This window comes from Callionymus lyra, chromosome 16 (genome assembly GCF_982586985.1).
Source record: "Callionymus lyra chromosome 16, fCalLyr1.hap1.1, whole genome shotgun sequence".
Lineage (NCBI taxonomy): Eukaryota > Metazoa > Chordata > Actinopteri > Syngnathiformes > Callionymidae > Callionymus > Callionymus lyra.
Genome location: NC_141833.1, coordinates 24,495,923 through 24,518,178, shown reverse-complemented (window position 1 = coordinate 24,518,178; position 22,256 = coordinate 24,495,923). Strand labels below are relative to the sequence as shown.

General features: G+C 39.6%; 1 protein-coding gene across 1 annotated transcript; it reads left to right on the top strand.

Annotated features, from left to right (window-relative positions):
• Positions 1-294: 294 nt before the first annotated feature.
• Positions 295-21,273, top strand: tmie (transmembrane inner ear). The gene is made up of 4 exons (XM_087810384.1): positions 295-426; positions 5,222-5,339; positions 7,166-7,315; positions 21,023-21,273. The coding sequence occupies exons 1-4, from the start codon at positions 328-330 to the stop codon at positions 21,271-21,273; spliced, it is 618 nt and encodes a 205-aa protein (XP_087666510.1). The 5' UTR covers positions 295-327.
• The last annotated feature ends 983 nt before the right edge of the window (positions 21,274-22,256 follow it).

Sequence of the window (22,256 nt, the reverse complement as noted above, 5' to 3'; positions counted from 1 at the left end):
CTACTGTACGACAACATTGGAGCGCACACAGATGACAACATTGTCTACTGTACGACAACAATGAAACGCACACACAATAAAGATGGACGCCTGCTCTCAGTCCCCTCCCCCACTGAGCCAGGATTGGTCGACCTGCTGTAAACCACACCAGGCTATTAATTAATTAACGACCAAACTGCAGAGCCTGCGCCGTGAGCCCTGGTGGCTCTGACACACTGTCTGTGCGCGGACCAGGACCAGGACCAGGACCAGGACCAGGACCAGGACCAGGACCAGGACCAGGACCAGGACCAGGACCAGGACCAGGAGACGAGGGGGGGCAGGAGGATGGTTCCGGGTCCGTGTCCTCGGACGATCCTGCTCCGGGGCTGGACAGCGGTTCTGCTCACTCGTCGCGCCGTCTGGTCCCAGATCCCGGACCCTGAGGTGAGACCAGAACCGTCTCTGAACACGTTCATCACCAGAGTGTCGGGGGGGCTGAAGTCACGTCGTCCAATCACGTGTCACGAGTCACGTGACATGTTTACGAGGAGGTTTCTAGAAACTCTGGTTTCCTCCCACAATCCACTGATTCAATTTGATCTGTTTATTTCTCTGGAGTCGCATCCATGGTTTTATTGATTCACGTAAGAATGTTTTCAAGAGTCGATGTTACGAAAGAAAGGAAATGTTTATTATATCATTTTATTCTGTCACAAAAAATCCTGTTTTGTGTTTTTACTGTTTACAGTTTTTAAAACTGAAAATGTTCCTGAAAACATGTCTTAAAATATATATATGTATAAATATATCGTGTTTTGAAACAGTGTGTTGACACGATGTGTCCAGTAAGTAGTAAAGGTTAGGTCAAAGGTCAAGGTCAAAGGTGAAGAATTAAACTGAAGCTCCAAAAACAACAAACAAAGTAAAATGTACAATAATTCATGGAAGTACGAGTAAACACTTCATGTAATTTCTACCATGAATTCTCACTTGAAATAATCCCATCACTTGAATTAATCCTGTCACTTGAAATAATCCCATCACTTGAATTAATCCTGTCACATGAAATAATCCCGTCACTTAAAATAATCCTATCACTTTATATAATCCTGTCACATGACATAATCCTGTCACATGAAATAATCCTGTCACATGAAATAATCCCGTCACTTGAAATAATCCTATCACTTTATATAATCCTGTCACATGAAATAATCCTGTCACATGAAATAATCCTGTCACATGAAATAATCCTGTCACATGAAATAATCCCGTAACATGAAATAATCCTGTCACATGAAATAATCCCGTAACATGAAATAATCCTGTCACATGAAATAATCCTGTCACATGAAATAATCCCGTAATTTGATATAATCCTGTCACATGAAATAATCCTGTCACATGAAATAATCCTGTCACATGAAATAATCCCGTAATTTGATATAATCCTGTCACATGAAATAATCCCGTAATTTGATATAATCCCGTCACATGAAATAATCCTGTCACATGAAATTATCCCGTAATTTGATATAATCCTGTCACATGAAATAATCCTGTCACATGAAATAATCCTGTCACATGAAATAATCCCGTAACTTGATATAATCCTGTCACATGAAATAATCCCGTAATTTGATATAATCCTGTCACATGAAATAATCCCGTCACATGAAATAATCCTGTCACATTAATTAATCCCACATTCATAATCGTGGTCAACATTCTCTTTAGGAAAAACGCTGCGTAATCTCTGATCAGATCTGGTGGACTCGTGTTGAAGTTCTGCCTCGTGTCCTCCACAGACACCACCTCGAGCCTCCAGACAGATCTCTCGCTCATTGTCTCGCTAAAGATAATCCGGGCCGACAATCCTGAGCCGACCTTGAGCTCATTCTTTCACGGGTCGCCACAGAATGTTGGGTCGATGAAAGCCTCACATTCCTGGAAATGTTTGTTGTTTCTCCTCATATTTGAGTGTTTTATACTCGTGTTGATCTGGTTGACCCGTGATGGACCAGTCCCTCTCACCCTATGTAGCTGGGACAGTTTGACTGGCTGCCAAACTGAAACAACAACATACAAAACTCTGACGTTTTATTTTCTGACCTTCGTGAGCGAATCTAAGTTGACTCTGAGCTGACAGGACGAGGCAGATGTTCTCCAGCTCAAGAAGATTCTTGTCCTGGTTGAAGGACGAGTTGATGGACTCAGAGATCCACCTCAAAACCTGGTCCTTGATGGTCTGACCGCAGGTGCTGAGGACCTGCTACAAGGTTCCTTCGATGAGGGACGAGGTCTGCAGCACCTGGACCTGGAAGATGCTAACGCTAGCACAGAGCAGCATCGATCCACTAACATTGTTTGTGTTCATAAGTTGTTCCGTGTGATGCAGGAACTCATCGATCTTCTCACATTCGGCTGCTTTTGTCTCTGGAAAGGAGGACGATTGCATCATGAAGGTCTGTGTAGGCGTCTGGAATAATCTGCTCCGACAATAGAACGTTGTTGAGATGAGAAGCTTCAGAAGAAAAGATGTTGTTGAAGGATTTAGTGAAGAAAACTTTTAATATGTGGTGTTTATACTCAGGAGTGTGTTGATCACAATACAAGTATATATGTGTAGTATTGTCCAGTACTTGACTCTGGTGTTGTGATAGTGTAGTAACAAGTATATATGTGTAGTATTGTCCAGTACTTGACTCTGGTGTTGTGATAGTGTAGTAACAAGTATATATGTGTAGTATTGTCCAGTACTTGACTCTGGTGTTGTGATAGTGTAGTAACAAGTATATATGTGTAGTATTGTCCAGTACTTGACTCTGGTGTTGTGATAGTGTAGTAACAAGTATATATGTGTAGTATTGTCCAGTACTTGACTCTGGTGTTGTGATAGTGTAGTAACAAGTATATATGTGTAGTATTGTCCAGTACTTGACTCTGGTGTTGTGATAGTGTAGTAACAAGTATATATGTGTAGTATTGTCCAGTACTTGACTCTGGTGTTGTGATAGTGTAGTAACAAGTATATATGTGTAGTATTGTCCAGTACTTGACTCTGGTGTTGTGATAGTGTAGTAACAAGTATATATGTGTAGTATTGTCCAGTACTTGACTCTGGTGTTGTGATAGTGTAGTAACAAGTATATATGTGTAGTATTGTCCAGTACTTGACTCTGGTGTTGTGATAGTGTAGTAACAAGTAAATATGTGTAGTATTGTCCAGTACTTGACTCTGGTGTTGTGATAGTGTAGTAACAAGTATATATGTGTAGCATTGTCCAGTACTTGACTCTGGTGTTGTGATAGTGTAGTAACAAGTATATATGTGTAGTATTGTCCAGTACTTGACTCTGGTGTTGTGATAGTGTAGTAACAAGTATATATGTGTAGTATTGTCCAGTACTTGACTCTGGTGTTGTGATAGTGTAGTAACAAGTATATATATGTAGTATTGTCCAGTACTTGACTCTGGTGTTGTGATAGTGTAGTAACAAATATATATGTGTAGTATTGTCCAGTACTTGACTCTGGTGTTGTGATAGTGTAGTAACAAGTATATATGTGTAGTATTGTCCAGTACTTGACTCTGGTGTTGTGATAGTGTAGTAACAAGTATATATGTGTAGTATTGTCCAGTACTTGACTCTGGTGTTGTGATAGTGTAGTAACAAGTATATATGTGTAGTATTGTCCAGTACTTGACTCTGGTGTTGTGATAGTGTAGTAACAAGTATATATGTGTAGTATTGTCCAGTACTTGACTCTGGTGTTGTGATAGTGTAGTAACAAGTATATATGTGTAGTATTGTCCAGTACTTGACTCTGGTGTTGTGATAGTGTAGTAACAAGTATATATGTGTAGTATTGTCCAGTACTTGACTCTGGTGTTGTGATAGTGTAGTAACAAGTAAATATGTGTAGTATTGTCCAGTACTTGACTCTGGTGTTGTGATAGTGTAGTAACAAGTATATATGTGTAGTATTGTCCAGTACTTGACTCTGGTGTTGTGATAGTGTAGTAACAAGTAAATATGTGTAGTATTGTCCAGTACTTGACTCTGGTGTTGTGATAGTGTAGTAACAAGTATATATGTGTAGTATTGTCCAGTACTTGACTCTGGTGTTGTGATAGTGTAGTAACAAGTATATATGTGTAGTATTGTCCAGTACTTGACTGTGGTGTTGTGATAGTGTAGTAACAAGTATATATGTGTAGTATTGTCCAGTACTTGACTCTGGTGTTGTGATAGTGTAGTAACAAGTAAACATGTGTAGTATTGTCCAGTACTTGACTCTGGTGTTGTGATAGTGTAGTAACAAGTATATATGTGTAGTATTGTCCAGTACTTGACTCTGGTGTTGTGATAGTGTAGTAACAAGTATATATGTGTAGTATTGTCCAGTACTTGACTCTGTTGTTGTGATAGTGTAGTAACAAGTATATATGTGTAGTATTGTCCAGTACTTGACTCTGGTGTTGTGATAGTGTAGTAACAAGTATATATGTGTAGTATTGTCCAGTACTTGACTCTGGTGTTGTGATAGTGTAGTAACAAGTATATATGTGTAGTATTGTCCAGTACTTGACTCTGGTGTTGTGATAGTGTAGTAACAAGTAAATATGTGTAGTATTGTCCAGTACTTGACTCTGGTGTTGTGATAGTGTAGTAACAAGTATATATGTGTAGTATTGTCCAGTACTTGACTCTGGTGTTGTGATAGTGTAGTAACAAGTATATATGTGTAGTATTGTCCAGTACTTGACTCTGGTGTTGTGATAGTGTAGTAACAAGTATATATGTGTAGTATTGTCCAGTACTTGACTCTGGTGTTGTAGTATTTACAGACTACATGACTCTTGATGAAGTCGTAACTACTTTCATTAGTTTTCAAACCAAAATATGTCCAAACATCAGCTTTAAAAGCTGCTGGACTCACTGTATCCTCTCGTCCTCAGTCATCATTCTTCCTTTAGCTGTGACGTAACGACTGCTGCCTGAAGTTCAATTGCGACACAGAAATGAAACGCTGTGAATAAATGTTTCACCAATTTTTCTTTCAAAGTGTGTTTTCTGAAGTAAAACATCTTCTAAATGTCGTCGTGACATCACTTCCTGAAAGTGACTCATCGATCACTTCATGTCAAACACAACTGATGCTGAGTTTGATGGACCAACAGACTTTGAAGACGTATTTAAGAAGAAGTGATTCATCTTCTTTCATGTCTTCACAGCTTCTTCCCACTGAACCGCCCAAGAAACCAGATCCGGTGACGTCAGAGACCGTCGTCTTCTGGGGTCTGAGGTTATGGCAGGTCATCGGGATATTTGCTGTTTTCGCTCTCGCTGTCGGTGAGTTTCATCATGTTTTCAAAGACATTAACATGTTTCGTGAAGGTGTGTGTACTCGTGAAGAAACAAAAGAAAGAGTGTGTACTCGTGAAGAAACAGAAGAAAGAGTGTGTACTCGTGAAGAAACAGAAGAAAGAGTGTGTACTCGTGAAGAAACAGAAGAAAGAGTGTGTACTTGTGAAGAAACAGAAGAAAGAGTGTGTACTCGTGAAGAAACAGAAGAAAGAGTGTGTACTCGTGAGGATCACAAAAGAAAGAGTGTGTACTCGTGAGGATCACAAAAGAAAGAGTGTGTACTCGTGAAGAAACAGAAGAAAGAGTGTGTACTCGTGAAGAAACAGAAGAAAGAGTGTGTACTCGTGAAGAAATAAAAGAAAGAGTGTGTACTCGTGAAGAAATAAAAGAAAGAGTGTGTACTCGTGAGGATCACAAAAGAAAGAGTGTGTACTCGTGAAGAAACAAAAGAAAGAGTGTGTACTCGTGAGGATCACAAAAGAAAGAGTGTGTACTCGTGAAGAAACAAAAGAAAGAGTGTGTACTCGTGAAGAAACAAAAGAAAGAGTGTGTACTCGTGAGGATCACAAAAGAAAGAGTGTGTACTCGTGAAGAAACAAAAGAAAGAGTGTGTACTCGTGAGGATCACAAAAGAAAGAGTGTGTACTCGTGAAGAAACAAAAGAAAGAGTGTGTACTCGTGAAGAAACAGAAGAAAGAGTGTGTACTCATGAGGATCACAAAAGAAAGAGTGTGTACTCGTGAGGATCACAAAAGAAAGAGTGTGTACTCGTGAGGATCACAAAAGAAAGAGTGTGTACTCGTGAAGAAACAAAAGAAAGAGTGTGTACTCGTGAAGAAACAAAAGAAAGAGTGTGTACTCGTGAGGATCACAATAGAAAGAGTGTGTACTCGTGAAGAAACAAAAGAAAGAGTGTGTACTCGTGAGGATCACAAAAGAAAGAGTGTGTACTCGTGAGGATCACAAAAGAAAGAGTGTGTACTCGTGAGGATCACAAAAGAAAGAGTGTGTACTCGTGAAGAAACAGAAGAAAGAGTGTGTACTCGTGAAGAAACAGAAGAAAGAGTGTGTACTCGTGAAGAAATAAAAGAAAGAGTGTGTACTCGTGAAGAAATAAAAGAAAGAGTGTGTACTCGTGAGGATCACAAAAGAAAGAGTGTGTACTCGTGAAGAAACAAAAGAAAGAGTGTGTACTCGTGAGGATCACAAAAGAAAGAGTGTGTACTCGTGAAGAAACAAAAGAAAGAGTGTGTACTCGTGAAGAAACAAAAGAAAGAGTGTGTACTCGTGAGGATCACAAAAGAAAGAGTGTGTACTCGTGAAGAAACAAAAGAAAGAGTGTGTACTCGTGAGGATCACAAAAGAAAGAGTGTGTACTCGTGAAGAAACAAAAGAAAGAGTGTGTACTCGTGAAGAAACAGAAGAAAGAGTGTGTACTCATGAGGATCACAAAAGAAAGAGTGTGTACTCGTGAGGATCACAAAAGAAAGAGTGTGTACTCGTGAGGATCACAAAAGAAAGAGTGTGTACTCGTGAAGAAACAAAAGAAAGAGTGTGTACTCGTGAAGAAACAAAAGAAAGAGTGTGTACTCGTGAGGATCACAATAGAAAGAGTGTGTACTCGTGAAGAAACAAAAGAAAGAGTGTGTACTCGTGAGGATCACAAAAGAAAGAGTGTGTACTCGTGAGGATCACAAAAGAAAGAGTGTGTACTCGTGAGGATCACAAAAGAAAGAGTGTGTACTCGTGAAGAAACAGAAGAAAGAGTGTGTACTCGTGAAGGTGTGAACATCTGGATCTTCTCTCCACAGTCATCACTCTCTGCTGCATCTTCAAGTGTCGTATTCCTCGCACGAAGAAGGAGATCGAGGCTCGTCACGCTCAGCGTCAGGCGGCGAAGAAATACGCAAACACTCTGGAAACGGTTCCTCCTCTGAACGAACTCACCGAGATCCCAGGATGTGAGTTTGTTCTTCATCTCAGGTTCATGAGGACGAGAGGATACATGTCCAGACGGTTCATCCGTCAATCAAACTGTCCCTCAGTGATGACACGTCTTCGTCTGTTTATAACGTTTAACACCAGAGACTCAAACACGACTCAGAGTGATGATGTCATCAGTTCATTGGTCACATGACTCTAACGTATTTGATTGTCTTAACTACTACAGAGTGTCACAGAGTAATACTACAGAGAGTCACAGAGTAATACTACAGAGAGTCACAGAGTAATACTACAGAGAGTCAAGGAGTAATACTTCAGAGAGTCACAGAGTAATACTACAGAGCGTAACAGAGTAATACTACAGAGAGTCACAGAGTAACACTACAGAGAGTCAAGGAGTAATACTTCAGAGAGTCACAGAGTAATACCAAAGAGACACAGAGTAATACTACAGAGAGTCAAGGAGTAATACTTTAGAGAGTCACAGAGTAATACTACAGAGCGTCACAGAATAATACTACAGAGCCTCACGGAGTAATACTACAGAGTGTCACAGAGTGATACTACAGCTAGTCACAGAGTAATACTACAGAGAGTCACAGAATAATACTACAGAGCCTCACGGAGTGATACTACAGAGCGTCACAGAGTTAACTACAGCTAGTCACAGAGTAATACTACAGAGAGTAACAGAATAATACTACAGAGCCTCAAGGAGTAATAATACAGTGCGCCACAGAGTAATACTACAGTTAGTCACAGAGTAATACAACAGAGAGTCACAGAATAATACTACAGAGCCTCACGGAGTAATACTACATAGAGTCACAGATTAACACTACAGAGCCTCGCAGAGTAATACTACAGAGAGTCACAGATTAATACTACAGTTAGTCAAAGAGTAATACAACAGAGAGTCACAGAATAATAATATAGAGCTTCAAAGAGTAATACTACCGAGAGTCACAGAGTAATACTACAAAGAGTCACAGAGCAATACTACAGAGGCTCACAGAGTAATACAACAGAGCGTAACAGAGTAATACAACAGAGATTCACAGAGTAATACTACAGAGATTCACAGAGTAATACTACAGAGCGTAACAGAGTAATACTACAGAGAGTCACAGAATAATACTACAGAGCCTCACAGAGTATTACTATAGAGCGTCACAGAGTAATACTACAGAGCTTCACAGTGTAATACTACAGTTAGTCACAGAGTAACACTATAGAGAGTCACAGAATAATACTACAGAGTGTCACAGAGTAATACTACAGAGCCTCATAGAGTAATACTACAGAGCGTAACAGAGTAATACTACAGAGAGTCACAGACTAATACTACAGAGCCTCACAGAGTAATACTATAGATAGTCACAGAGTAATACTACAGAGAGTCACAGACTAATACTACAGAGCGTCAAAAGTAATACTACAGAGCCTCACAGAGGAATACTACAGAGCGTAACAGAGTAATACTACAGAGAGTCACAGAGTAAGACTACAGACAGTAACAGAATAATACTACAGAGCCTCACCGAGTAATACTACAGAGCGTCACAGAGTAATACTATAGAGCGTAACAGAGTAATAATATAGAGCGTCACAGAATAATTCTACAGAGCGTAACAGAGTAATACTACAGAGCATCACAGAGTAATACTACAGAGCGTAACAGAGTAATACTACAGAGCGTGACAGAATAATACTACAGAAGGTAACAGAATAATACTACAGAGCGTAACAGAGTAATACTACAGAGCGTCACAGAATAATACTACAGAGCGTAACAGAGTAAGACTACAGAGCGTCACAGAATAATACTACAGAGCGTCACAGAATAATACTACAGAGCGTAACAGAGTAATACTACAGAGCGTCACAGAATAATACAACAGAACGTAACAGAGTAAGACTACAGAGCGTCACAGAATAATACTACAGAGCGTCACGGAATAATATTACAGAGCGTAACAGAATAATACTACAGAAGGTAACAGAATAATACTACAGAGCATAACAGAGTAATACTACAGAGCGTCACAGAATAATACTACAGAGCGTCACGGAATAATATTACAGAGCGTAACAGAATAATACTACAGAAGGTAACAGAATAATACTACAGAGCCTCACCGAGTAATACTACAGAGCGTCACGGAATAATATTACAGAGCGTAACAGAATAATACTACAGAAGGTAACAGAATAATACTACAGAGCATAACAGAGTAATACTACAGAGCGTAACAGAGTAAGACTACAGAGCGTCACAGAATAATACTACAGAGCGTCACAGAATAATACTACAGAGCGTAACAGAGTAATACTACAGAGCCTCACAGAGTAATACTATAGATAGTCACAGAGTAATACTACAGAGAGTCACAGACTAATACTACAGAGCGTCAAAAGTAATACTACAGAGCCTCACAGAGGAATACTACAGAGCGTAACAGAGTAATACTACAGAGAGTCACAGAGTAAGACTACAGACAGTAACAGAATAATACTACAGAGCCTCACCGAGTAATACTACAGAGCGTCACAGAGTAATACTATAGAGCGTAACAGAGTAATAATATAGAGCGTCACAGAATAATTCTACAGAGCGTAACAGAGTAATACTACAGAGCATCACAGAGTAATACTACAGAGCGTAACAGAGTAATACTACAGAGCGTGACAGAATAATACTACAGAAGGTAACAGAATAATACTACAGAGCGTAACAGAGTAATACTACAGAGCGTCACAGAATAATACTACAGAGCGTAACAGAGTAAGACTACAGAGCGTCACAGAATAATACTACAGAGCGTCACAGAATAATACTACAGAGCGTAACAGAGTAATACTACAGAGCGTCACAGAATAATACAACAGAACGTAACAGAGTAAGACTACAGAGCGTCACAGAATAATACTACAGAGCGTCACGGAATAATATTACAGAGCGTAACAGAATAATACTACAGAAGGTAACAGAATAATACTACAGAGCATAACAGAGTAATACTACAGAGCGTCACAGAATAATACTACAGAGCGTCACGGAATAATATTACAGAGCGTAACAGAATAATACTACAGAAGGTAACAGAATAATACTACAGAGCATAACAGAGTAATACTACAGAGCGTAACAGAGTAAGACTACAGAGCGTCACAGAATAATACTACAGAGCGTCACAGAATAATACTACAGAGCGTAACAGAGTAATACTACAGAGCGTCACAGAATAATACAACAGAGCGGAACAGAGTAATACTACAGAGCGTGACAGAATAATACTACAGAGCGTAACAGAGTAATACTACAGAGCGTGACAGAATAATACTACAGAAGGTAACAGAATAATACTACAGAAGGTAACAGAATAATACTACAGAAGGTAACAGAATAATACAACAGAGCGGAACAGAGTAATACTACACAGCGTGACAGAATAATACTACAGAAGGTAACAGAATAATACAACAGAGCATAACAGAATAATACAACAGAGCGTGACAGAATAATACTACAGAAGGTAACAGAATAATACTACAGAAGGTAACAGAATAATACTACAGAAGGTAATAGATAATACTACAGAGCATAACAGAGTAATACTACAGAGCGTGACAGAATAATACTACAGAAGGTAACAGAATAATACTACAGAGCATAACAGAATAATACTACAGAGCGTGACAGAATAATACTACAGAAGGTAACAGAATAATACTACAGAAGGTAACAGAATAATACTACAGAAGGTAACAGAATAATACTACAGAAGGTAACAGAATAATACTACAGAAGGTAACAGAATAATACAACAGAGCGTAACAGAGTAATACTACAGGGCATCGAGGAGTAATACTGAGGTTTTGTGTTACTAACATTAACTTAACAAATCTTAACCATCAATGAATCAAATCTTCTTCACTGACTTCTCTTTGCATGAATCAACTCTGACTCACTGTGACTCAATAACTTATAATGACTCGTTCGAAGCAAAACTAAAACTATCTTCTTTTTATCTTCCCTCTCTCTTTCTCTTCCTTCTCACTCTTTCTCTTCCTTCTCTCTCTTTCTCTTCCTTCTCTCTTTCTCTTCCTCCTCATCCTTCTCTTTTTATCTTCCTTCTCTCTCTTCATCTTCCTTCTCTCTTCATCTTCCTTCTCTCTCTTCATCCTCCTTCTCTCTCTTTATCTTCCTGCTCTCGCTTCATCTTCTTTCTCTCTTTCTCTTCCTTCTCTCTCTTCATCTTCCTTCTCTCTTCATCCTCCTTCTCTCTCTTCATCTTCCTTGCCTTTATATCTTCCTTCTCTTTTCATCTCCCTTCTCTCTCTTCATCTTCCTTCTCTCTTCATCCTCCTTCTCTCTCTCTTCATCTTCCTTCTCTCTTCATCCTCCTTCTCTCTCTTCATCTTCCTTGCCTTTATATCTTCCTTCTCTTTTTCATCTCCCTTCTCTCTCTTCATCTTCCTTCTCTCCCTCTTCATCTTCCTTCTCTCTTCATCCTCCTTCTCTCTCTTCATCTTCCTTCTCTCCCTCTTCATCTTCCTTCTCTCTTCATCCTCCTTCTCTCTCTTCATCTTCCTTCTCTCCCTCTTCATCTTCCTTCTCTCTTCATCCTCCTTCTCTCTCTTCATCTTCCTTCTCTCCCTCTTCATCTTCCTTCTCTCTTCATCCTCCTTCTCTCTCTTCATCTTCCTTCTCTCCCTCTTCATCTTCCTTCTCTCTTCATCCTCCTTCTCTCTCTTCCTCTTCCTTCTCTCTTCATCCTCCTTCTCTCTCTCTTCATCTTCCTTCTCTCTTCATCCTCCTTCTCTCTCTTCCTCTTCCTTCTCTCTCTTCTTCTCTCACAGCAGCCTCCGACTCACCTGTCGTTCAGACGGTGTCTGAACAGGTGGAGACTCTGGTCGAGAGTCGGACGTCGATGTTGGACGAGGAAGTTCTTCTGTCTGAGACGACTTGACTTGTGTGTCTTTCTTTCATCCTGTTAAGACTTTAATCTTTGACGAAGAGACTCACATTATCTCTTGTAATGTCGCTGATCTGTTTTATCTTTGAAAAAACCTTCAAGATATCTTCTTCAATCCTGCGGAGTTTGATCCATGAGTCATGATAGAGATTCATATGACTCGTGTTAGTGAATCATACTCACCCACAGACACACACACACACAGACACACATTTAAATTGTGTTGTTGTATTGAAATTGTACGTTTTGTTTTTATTCTGCAAACAGAGAATCTCACACGACCTCCTTGGCAGAGGTAATAATACAAATAATTATATTTAAAGTATATTTGAAGAACGAGGATAAAATACAAATAATAATGAATAATTTGATAATAATTGAGTCAAAAGTCAAATTAGTCACTGAACATCTTCCATAAACATTGAATCAAACAATGATTAAGTTAATCTGAGATTATCAAAGGATTATAGTCGTTGATGTAGTTTTGTCAACTTTTCTCTTGATTCTATTGAAACAATCTTGTGTCGTTGAAACTTGTGATCGATCGTCAGTAAAGATCTGAGTTTCTTCTCCGTTGAATCTTCTCTTTCCTTTGATCTCTGCGGTTCTGTTGAAAACTTTCCTCGATCTTGATCTTTCAAACCATCGAGTCTCTCACAAGAAAAACTTTAGAAATGTCACCACTGGTTGATTTCAGTCAATTGTAAAAAATCTGAAGAAACTGAGACTCGTAAAACTCCTTGCGATTCACATAACAGCCACTAGAGGGCAAGGATGTGATCGACATTGACCATCATTTTTGGTCAACATCGCGATTAAAGTCAATGTGACAGATTTTCTTTGTTTTGTTCAGGAGTAAAAATATTCAACGCTAAATTTGGAGTGCGCGTAAAGACAGAGCATTACGGTAGCAGTGAACAAGCTTTGAAGAAAAGTCTCTAACGGAAGTAAAATAATGATTCTTTTATTCAGGTTTCTGAAAATTAAAACTCCTTCTTTCGTGTTACGGAGCCAGAAGTCCTGGGTTCGGATCCTCGAGTTATTCTTCCGTTGGGACTCGGCCACAGACTCACCGTCACTTCTTTCTGAAACGTTGGCGCGTCTGTCGTGACAGGAAAAGTCTTCAGTTTCTTCGCGGCGTTGGTTCATTTGTTCAATTTGTAAAAAACAACGTTTGTCATGGAAAACGTGTAGAATCTGGTCGAGTTAATGTCGAGTCACTTAAATCTGGTCGTAATGATGTCGTTCGTGTCACGAATGAACTTCACCGGAATAATGACTCGGGAACGTCGAACGTCTAATTGCGGCTCAGTTTCTCTCGTGAGCAACCACTTCATAGAAAACATAGAAAACATTACGACCACGAGAAGATAAAAACGATTATTCAAGAAACACAATCAGCTTTAATTAGTAAAAATACATTTAAGAAACAATTGTCTCACTCATTGGGAGATTATGGAAAATAAGAAATTGAAAAGAAATGTGATAAAATATATATATATTTTTTTGTTGCCCTCTGAAGACAAAGGTCACCTGATGTTTGACCTGGTGACTTGAGAGGTTGTTAGTCTAGTTCACATCAGAACTTTAGACACTTAAGTCTCTTTTGACGTGTCTGTGATTTTTCTTAAAATATAATATTTCCCATGAATCTGCTGCGAAGACGACGAGTCACATGACAGGTTAGTGAAGTCACTGGATTTCTTCATGTCAGTGTTTCAGCTCGGATTCACTGGACGTTGTTTGTCCATCGACTCTTGCTCAGTGAAAGAGCGAGATGGAAAGTTGTTGTTTCTTGTTCGAACACACGAAGCAGAAAGTTCCGCCTCGGGAAGGTTCGGAGTTGATCGGAAGTGAACTGTGACATTTGGACTGAAGGTCAAGAACTCGCGACACGGCGACGCAAGAACTCGATGTTCAGGAAGAAAGTGAAACAAACATACGGATAGAACGAGTGATGGTACCAAGGGAAGGTGGAAATAAGAGGGAGAAGATGATGTTTCAGAGAACAAAAAGATTTCAGGAGAAGTACCATAGACTTGATGGAACGACAGATGACAGAAGAAGATCAGCCAGAAGTTCATTGGACAGATCGATGGACGGATGGATGGACAGAATCCTGCTGAACAAATGACCTCCGTAATGACTTAAATGATGGAGGTATCGTTCTTTCACTGCACGACTATTTATATGAAGGAAGACGCAGTAACATGTCGCAGCAGCTGTTTGACTCTTTTAGACGCTTTTGGCATCAAGTGATGCAGAAAAATCCCTGACAGCAGGAGACGAGTTTGGTAATAGAAGAGTTAGGTGATCAATAGAAGAGTCAGGTGATCAATAGAAGAGTCAGGTGATCAATAGAAGAGTCAGGGGAACAATAGAAGAGTCACGTGATCAATAGAAGAGTCAGGTGATCAATAGAAGAGTCAGGTGATCAATAGAAGAGTCAGGTGATCAATAGAAGAGTCAGGGGAACAATAGAAGAGTCACGTGATCATTAGAAAAGTCAGGTGATCAATAGAAGAGTCACATGATCAATAGAAGTCACGTGATCAATAGAAAAGTCAGGTGATCAATAGAAGAGTCACATGATCAGTAGAAGAGTCACGTGATCAATAGAAGAGTCAGGTGATCAATAGAAGGGTCAGGTGATCAATAGAAGAGTCACGTGATCAAAAGAAGAGTCAGGTGATCAATAGAAGGGTCAGGTGATCAATAGAAGAGTCACGTGATCAATAGAAGAGTCATGTGATCAAAAGAAGTCACATGATCAATAGCAGAATCATGTGATCAATATAAGAGCCAGGTGATCAATAGAAGAGTCACGTGATAAATAGAAGAGTCACATGATCAATAGAAAAGTCAGGTGATCAATCGAAGAGTCACATAATCAATAGAAGAGTCAGGTTATCAATAGAAGTCACATGATCAGTAGAAAAGTCAGGTGATCAATAGAAGAGTCACATGATCAATATAAGTCACGTGGAAAATAGAAGAGTCAGGTGATCGATAGAAGAGTCACATGATCAATAGAAGTCACGTGATCAATAGAAGAGTCACATGATCAATAGAAAAGTCAGGTGATCAATCGAAGAGTCACATAATCAATAGAAGAGTCAGGTTATCAATAGAAGTCACATGATCAGTAGAAAAGTCAGGTGATCAATAGAAGAGTCACATGATCTATAGAAGTCACGTGGTCAATAGAAGAGTCACATGATCAATAGAAGTCAGGTGATCAATAGAAGAGTCACATGATCAATAGAAGAGTCACATGATCAATAGAAGAGTCACATGATCAATAGAAGTCACATGGTCAATAGAAGAGTCAGGTGATCGATAGAAGAGTCACATGATCAATAGAAGTCAGGTGATCAATAGAAGAGTCACATGATCAATAGAAGAGTCACATGATCAATAGAAGAGTCACATGATCAATAGAAGTCACGTGGTCAATAGAAGAGTCAGGTGATCGATAGAAGAGTCACATGATCAATAGAAGTCAGGTGATCAATAGAAGAGTCACATGATCAATAGAAGAGTCACATGATCAATAGAAGAGTCACATGATCAATAGAAGTCACGTGGTCAATAGAAGAGTCAGGTGATCAATAGAAGGGTCAGGTGATCAATAGAAGTCACGTGGTCAATAGAAGAGTCAGGTGATCGATAGAAGAGTCACATGATCAATAGAAGTCACGTGATCAATAGAAGTCACGTGATCAATAGAAGAGTCACATGATCAATAGAAGAGTCACATGATCAATAGAAGTCACGTGGTCAATAGAAGAGTCAGGTGATCGATAGAAGAGTCACATGATCAATAGAAGTCACGTGATCAATAGAAGTCACGTGATCAATAGAAGAGTCACATGATCAATAGAAGGGTCAGGTGATCAATAGAAGTCACGTGGTCAATAGAAGAGTCAGGTGATCAATAGAAGAGTCACATGATCAATAGAAGTCACGTGATCAATAGAAGTCACGTGATCAATAGAAGAGTCACGTGATCAATAGAAGAGTCACATGATCAATAGAAGTCACGTGATCAATAGAAGTCACGTGATCAATAGAAGAGTCACGTGATCAATAGAAGAGTCACATGATCAATAGAAGGGTCACATGATCAATAGAAGAGTAAGTAAGCAATTTGTATTTATATAGCGCTTTTCCAGACCAGGGTCACAAAGAACTTAAACAATCAAAACAATATTCAATAAAGTATATACTTTAAAGATCAAGATAATACTGAGAACAACACAGGAGTTCCAGAAATTCAAGGAAAAGCCTGAACAAATAAAAACGTCTTGAGATGTTTCTTAAAGGAGTCAGTAGATCATCAAACACAGATGTTTCTTGAAGGAGTCAGTAGATCATCAAACACAGATGTTTCTTGAAGGAGTCAGTAGATCATCAAACACACATGTTTCTTGAAGGAGTCAGTAGATCATCAAACACAGATGTTTCTTGAAGGAGTCAGTAGATCATCAAACACACATGTTTCTTGAAGGAGTCAGTAGATCATCAAACACAGATGTTTCTTGAAGGAGTCAGTAGATCATCAAACACACATGTTTCTTGAAGGAGTCAGTAGATCATCAAACACAGATGTTTCTTAAAGGAGTCAGTAGATCATCAAACACACATGTTTCTTGAAGGAGTCAGTAGATCATCAAACACAGATGTTTCTTGAAGGAGTCAGTAGATCATCAAACACAGATGTTTCTTAAAGGAGTCAGTAGATCATCAAACACAGAGATGTTTCTTGAAGGAGTCAGTAGATCATCAAACACAGATGTTTCTTGAAGGAGTCAGTAGATCATCAAACACACATGTTTCTTGAAGGAGTCAGTAGATCATCAAACACAGATGTTTCTTGAAGGAGTCAGTAGATCATCAAACACAGATGTTTCTTAAAGGAGTCAGTAGATCATCAAACACACATGTTTCTTGAAGGAGTCAGTAGATCATCAAACACAGATGTTTCTTGAAGGAGTCAGTAGATCATCAAACACAGATGATTCTTGAAGGAGTCAGTAGATCATCAAACACACATGTTTCTTGAAGGAGTCAGTAGATCATCAAACACACATGTTTCTTGAAGGAGTCAGTAGATCATCAAACACAGATGTTTCATGAAGGAGTCAGTAGATCATCAAACACAGATGTTTCTTGAAGGAGTCAGTAGATCATCAAACACAGATGTTTCTTGAAGGAGTCAGTAGATCATCAAACACAGATGTTTCTTGAAGGAGTCAGTAGATCATCAAACACAGATGTTTCTTGAAGGAGTCAGTAGATCATCAAACACAGATGTTTCTTGAAGGAGTCAGTAGATCATCAAACAGAGATGTTTCTTGAAGGAGTCAGTAGATCATCAAACACACATGTTTCTTGAAGGAGTCAGTAGATCATCAAACACAGATGTTTCATGAAGGAGTCAGTAGATCATCAAACACAGATGTTTCTTGAAGGAGTCAGTAGATCATCAAACACAGAGATGTTTCTTGAAGGAGTCAGTAGATCATCAAACACAGATGTTTCTTGAAGGAGTCAGTAGATCATCAAACAGAGATGTTTCTTGAAGGAGTCAGTAGATCATCAAACACACATGTTTCTTGAAGGAGTCAGTAGATCATCAAACACACAGATGTTTCTTGAAGGAGTTAGTAGATCATCAAACACACATGTTTCTTGAAGGAGTCAGTAGATCATCAAACACACAGATGTTTCTTGAAGGAGTCAGTAGATCATCAAACACAGATGTTTCTTGAAGGAGTCAGTAGATCATCAAACACAGATGTTTCTTGAAGGAGTCAGTAGATCATCAAACACAGATGTTTCTTGAAGGAGTCAGTAGATCATCAAACACAGATGTTTCTTGAAGGAGTCAGTAGATCATCAAACACAGAGATGTTTCTTGAAGGAGTCAGTAGATCATCAAACACAGATGTTTCTTGAAGGAGTCAGTAGATCATCAAACACAGATGTTTCTTGAAGGAGTCAGTAGATCATCAAACACAGATGTTTCTTGAAGGAGTCAGTAGATCATCAAACACAGATGTTTCTTGAAGGAGTCAGTAGATCATCAAACACAGATGTTTCTTGAAGGAGTCAGTAGATCATCAAACACAGATGTTTCTTAAAGGAGTCAGTAGATCATCAAACACAGATGTTTCTTAAAGGAGTCAGTAGATCATCAAACACACATGTTTCTTGAAGGAGTCAGTAGATCATCAAACGCAGATGTTTCTTAAAGGAGTCAGTAGATCATCAAACACAGATGTTTCTTGAAGGAGTCAGTAGATCATCAAACACAGAGATGTTTCTTGAAGGAGTCAGTAGATCATCAAACACAGATGTTTCTTGAAGGAGTCAGTAGATCATCAAACACAGATGTTTCTTGAAGGAGTCAGTAGATCATCAAACACAGATGTTTCTTGAAGGAGTCAGTAGATCATCAAACACAGATGTTTCTTGAAGGAGTCAGTAGATCATCAAACACAGATGTTTCTTGAAGGAGTCAGTAGATCATCAAACACAGATGATTCTTGAAGGAGTCAGTAGATCATCAAACACAGATGTTTCTTGAAGGAGTCAGTAGATCATCAAACACAGATGATTCTTGAAGGAGTCAGTAGATCATCAAACACAGATGTTTCTTGAAGGAGTCAGTAGATCATCAAACACAGATGTTTCCTGAAAGAGTCAGTAGATCATCAAACACAGATGTTTCTTGAAGGAGTCAGTAGATCATCAAACACACAGATGTTTCTTGAAGGAGTCAGTAGATCATCAAACACACAGATGTTTCTTGAAGGAGTCAGTAGATCATCAAACACACAGATGTTTCTTGAAGGAGTCAGTAGATCATCAAACACAGATGTGTCTTGAAAGAGTCAGTAGATCATCAAACACAGATGTTTCTTGAAGGAGTCAGTAGATCATCAAACACACAGATGTTTCTTGAAGGAGTCAGTAGATCATCAAACACACAGATGTTTCTTGAAGGAGTCAGTAGATCATCAAACACACAGATGTTTCTTGAAGGAGTCAGTAGATCATCAAACACACAGATGTTTCTTGAAGGAGTCAGTAGATCCATCAAGAGCAAAGAGATCAAAAGAGCAGTAGAGCTGGATGTCATCAGCAAACATGTGATAAGAAACATCAGGAAATCTCTGAATGATTTTACCGAGGGGAATCAAGTACAGCAAAAACAATAAAGGACCCAGAACAGAACCTTGAGGGACTCCACACAACAGATCTGCCGATTCAGACCTCATTTGATTGGCAGATACACTAAAACTGCGCCCAGAAAGGTAAGATGAGAACCATTCTAACACAGACCCAGACAGTCTTCATCCCTCAGTCTACTTAGCAGGATTTGGTGATCAACTGTGTCAAAGGCTGAGGACAGATCCAAGAGAACCAGAACATCATGATGTCACTGGACACTTTCAGTAAAGCTGTCTCCGTAGAGTGATGTTTACTGAAGCCAGACTGAAACTTCTCATGGATGTCGCTCTGATCCAGGAACAGCTGCTCAGACACAACCTTCTCCAAGATCTTGGACAAGAAAGGGAGCTTAGAAATAGGCCTGAAATTACTGAGGTCAGTTGGGTCTAAGCCTGGCTTTTTGAGAAGGTTTAAATGCATTGGGAAAAACCCCTGTGGAAAGGGAGAGGTTCACCATATTGGTAACCCAGGGGCCAATTACATCAAATACTTTGATAAAAAGCCTACAAGGAAGGACGTCACCTGAGCAAGAGGAGGGTTTCATCTTGTTCACTAGTGATGAAATATCACCCAGAGATACAGCAGTGAAGGAAGACCAAGAGGAGGAGAGGGGCTCAGAGACAGTAGGGGTTCCAATGAAAAATCTCAACAATGCATTGCTGTCAGCTTCACAGAAGACAGGCGTGATTTGAGGAGCAGAAGACACAAGAGAATTAATCGTGTCAAACAACACTTATTTGCTGCTACCAGTTTTCTGATGTAATCAGATCTAGCAGTTTCCACCATCTCATTGTAAGAAGACATCAGATCCCTGAGGTGAAGTCTGTGCACCTCAAGTTTAGTGGACTTCCAGAGACGCTCAGTCTTTCGACAAAGTCTCTTCAGACTCAGGAGATCTTCATTTGTCCAAGGGCACCGTTTTTTGTGAATTATCAAGTTCAATCTAACAGGTGCCACTTGATCCAGTATTTCAACACAATGATCAGTGAAACAGTGAATCAAACACATTCAGTCATCAAAGGAAAGACGGTCAAACATAGCAGAAAAACTGTCTGCAGTATCGGCTGAGATGACACGCCTCTGAGGCCTAACTTTCAAAGGCTTAGGTTCAGGGATGAAGTCCAGGTTAAACAAGAGAATGATCAGATGGACATCATGTACAGATACATTAGGAAGGTCCAGGCCAAGAGTAAAAACTAAGTCTAAAATGTGTCAGTCAGGTGATCAATAGAAGCATCACGTGATCAAAAGAAGAAAAAAACTTTTGATAATTAAACAGTTATTTTTTGCGCGACAACAAAAATAGAAAAACAAAAGTGTTGATGTTGAGGAAAGAGAAGAAAAGAAAGAGAAGAAAAGAACAAAATCGACTCTTCAGGTCACAAAACAATCAGAGCACGATCGTCGACAATAGAAACAGATGCGGCTTCATTACGTTCGACCTACTTCACTCACGGGTTCCTGCGTCAGAGCGTCGAGCGACTAATGACCTGTTTGTTCTTGCAGCCGCTAAAGTGGAGGAGAAGGAGGAGGTGAACACGGTCGCTGGGAAGGTGGACGGAGAGAAGAAGACGAAGGAGGGCAAGAAGGAGGGCCAGAAGGAGGGCCAGAAGGAGGGCAAGAAGGAGGGCAAGAAGGAGGGCCAGAAGGAGGGCAAGGCAGACGAGAAGAAGGCGGCGAGCAAAGATGGCGGCGACACTAAAGCCAAGAGACCTGCAGCAGAAAAAGGGACGAAAGCGAAGAAAACACAAAAGTGACGAGATTTGTTTGTTTTGTAAATATTCAACATCTTTTTTATGTTTATTAAAATAAATTATACAACAATACAAACTGTACACAACTTTATTCACAAGCACCGGACGACACGAGGATTCTACGACAAGTCAGAGGTCAGAGGTCACCCCGCACACACAGAGGTATTTGAACCAGCAACCTCCATACAATCAGAGAAAGTTTTCATCTTAAAGTGCTGGAAACCTTCAGAGGTCACAATGTCCTTGACCTCGGGCGACCTTCACTTCTGTCTTTGCTGGAATGTTTCAATTGTCTGTTCGGGACACCCTGGAAAGGACACCGGCCGCACGCGCCAGTCAGTAAACAACAGAAGAAATGTCGTGAAAACACTTGATGGTTCTTGAGCAACACGTGAGGCGAGTCTTGCTCGAGGGTCGAGTCAGACGTCGAACCCGTGACCGAAAACATGGAAACACAGACGCGTCGCTCAAGTAAGTCGAGCGTAACATTGGTCGTCGTGGCGAGGAAACGACGATGAGGTCACAGGAAGTACGAGTGAGTCACGAGTGAGGATCCATTGCTTCTGCCTGGACAGCTTCACTGGATCTGTTGACATTTGACGTGAGATTCTTTTTGACTCGAATATATTTTCACACTGAATTAAAATCGACAAAATTACTGATGAAAATCAAATGGTTTTTAAACCTCAGTGTCTTCAAAGGTCGACACGGAGGTCACAGGTCAAGGTCGGTCGCGAGTACATTCAGAGAACGATCGTACGATGATTCTGATGAAGTCACATGACCTGCTGAGCAGACCAGGAACATGAATATGAAACTTTTGGTTGAAAACCATCACGTTTTTCTCTTTTATGTCGAGAGAAAATCCAACATTTCGGACGTTTTATATGTTTTTGACTGAAAATCCAACGAAAATATTGAAAGAAAAATGTTGAATTATTTGAATTGAATTCAAAAACGTCTCTATTGAGATGTTGTTTTATTGA

Coding starts and splice junctions, on each gene's coding strand:
- tmie (XM_087810384.1), top strand. CDS start 328: ATGGTTCCGGGTCCGTGTCCTCGGACGATCCTGCTCCGGGGCTGGACA. Junction 427..5,221: donor CCCAGATCCCGGACCCTGAG/GTGAGACCAGAA, acceptor ATGTCTTCACAG/CTTCTTCCCACTGAACCGCC. Junction 7,316..21,022: donor ACTCACCGAGATCCCAGGAT/GTGAGTTTGTTC, acceptor TTGTTCTTGCAG/CCGCTAAAGTGGAGGAGAAG.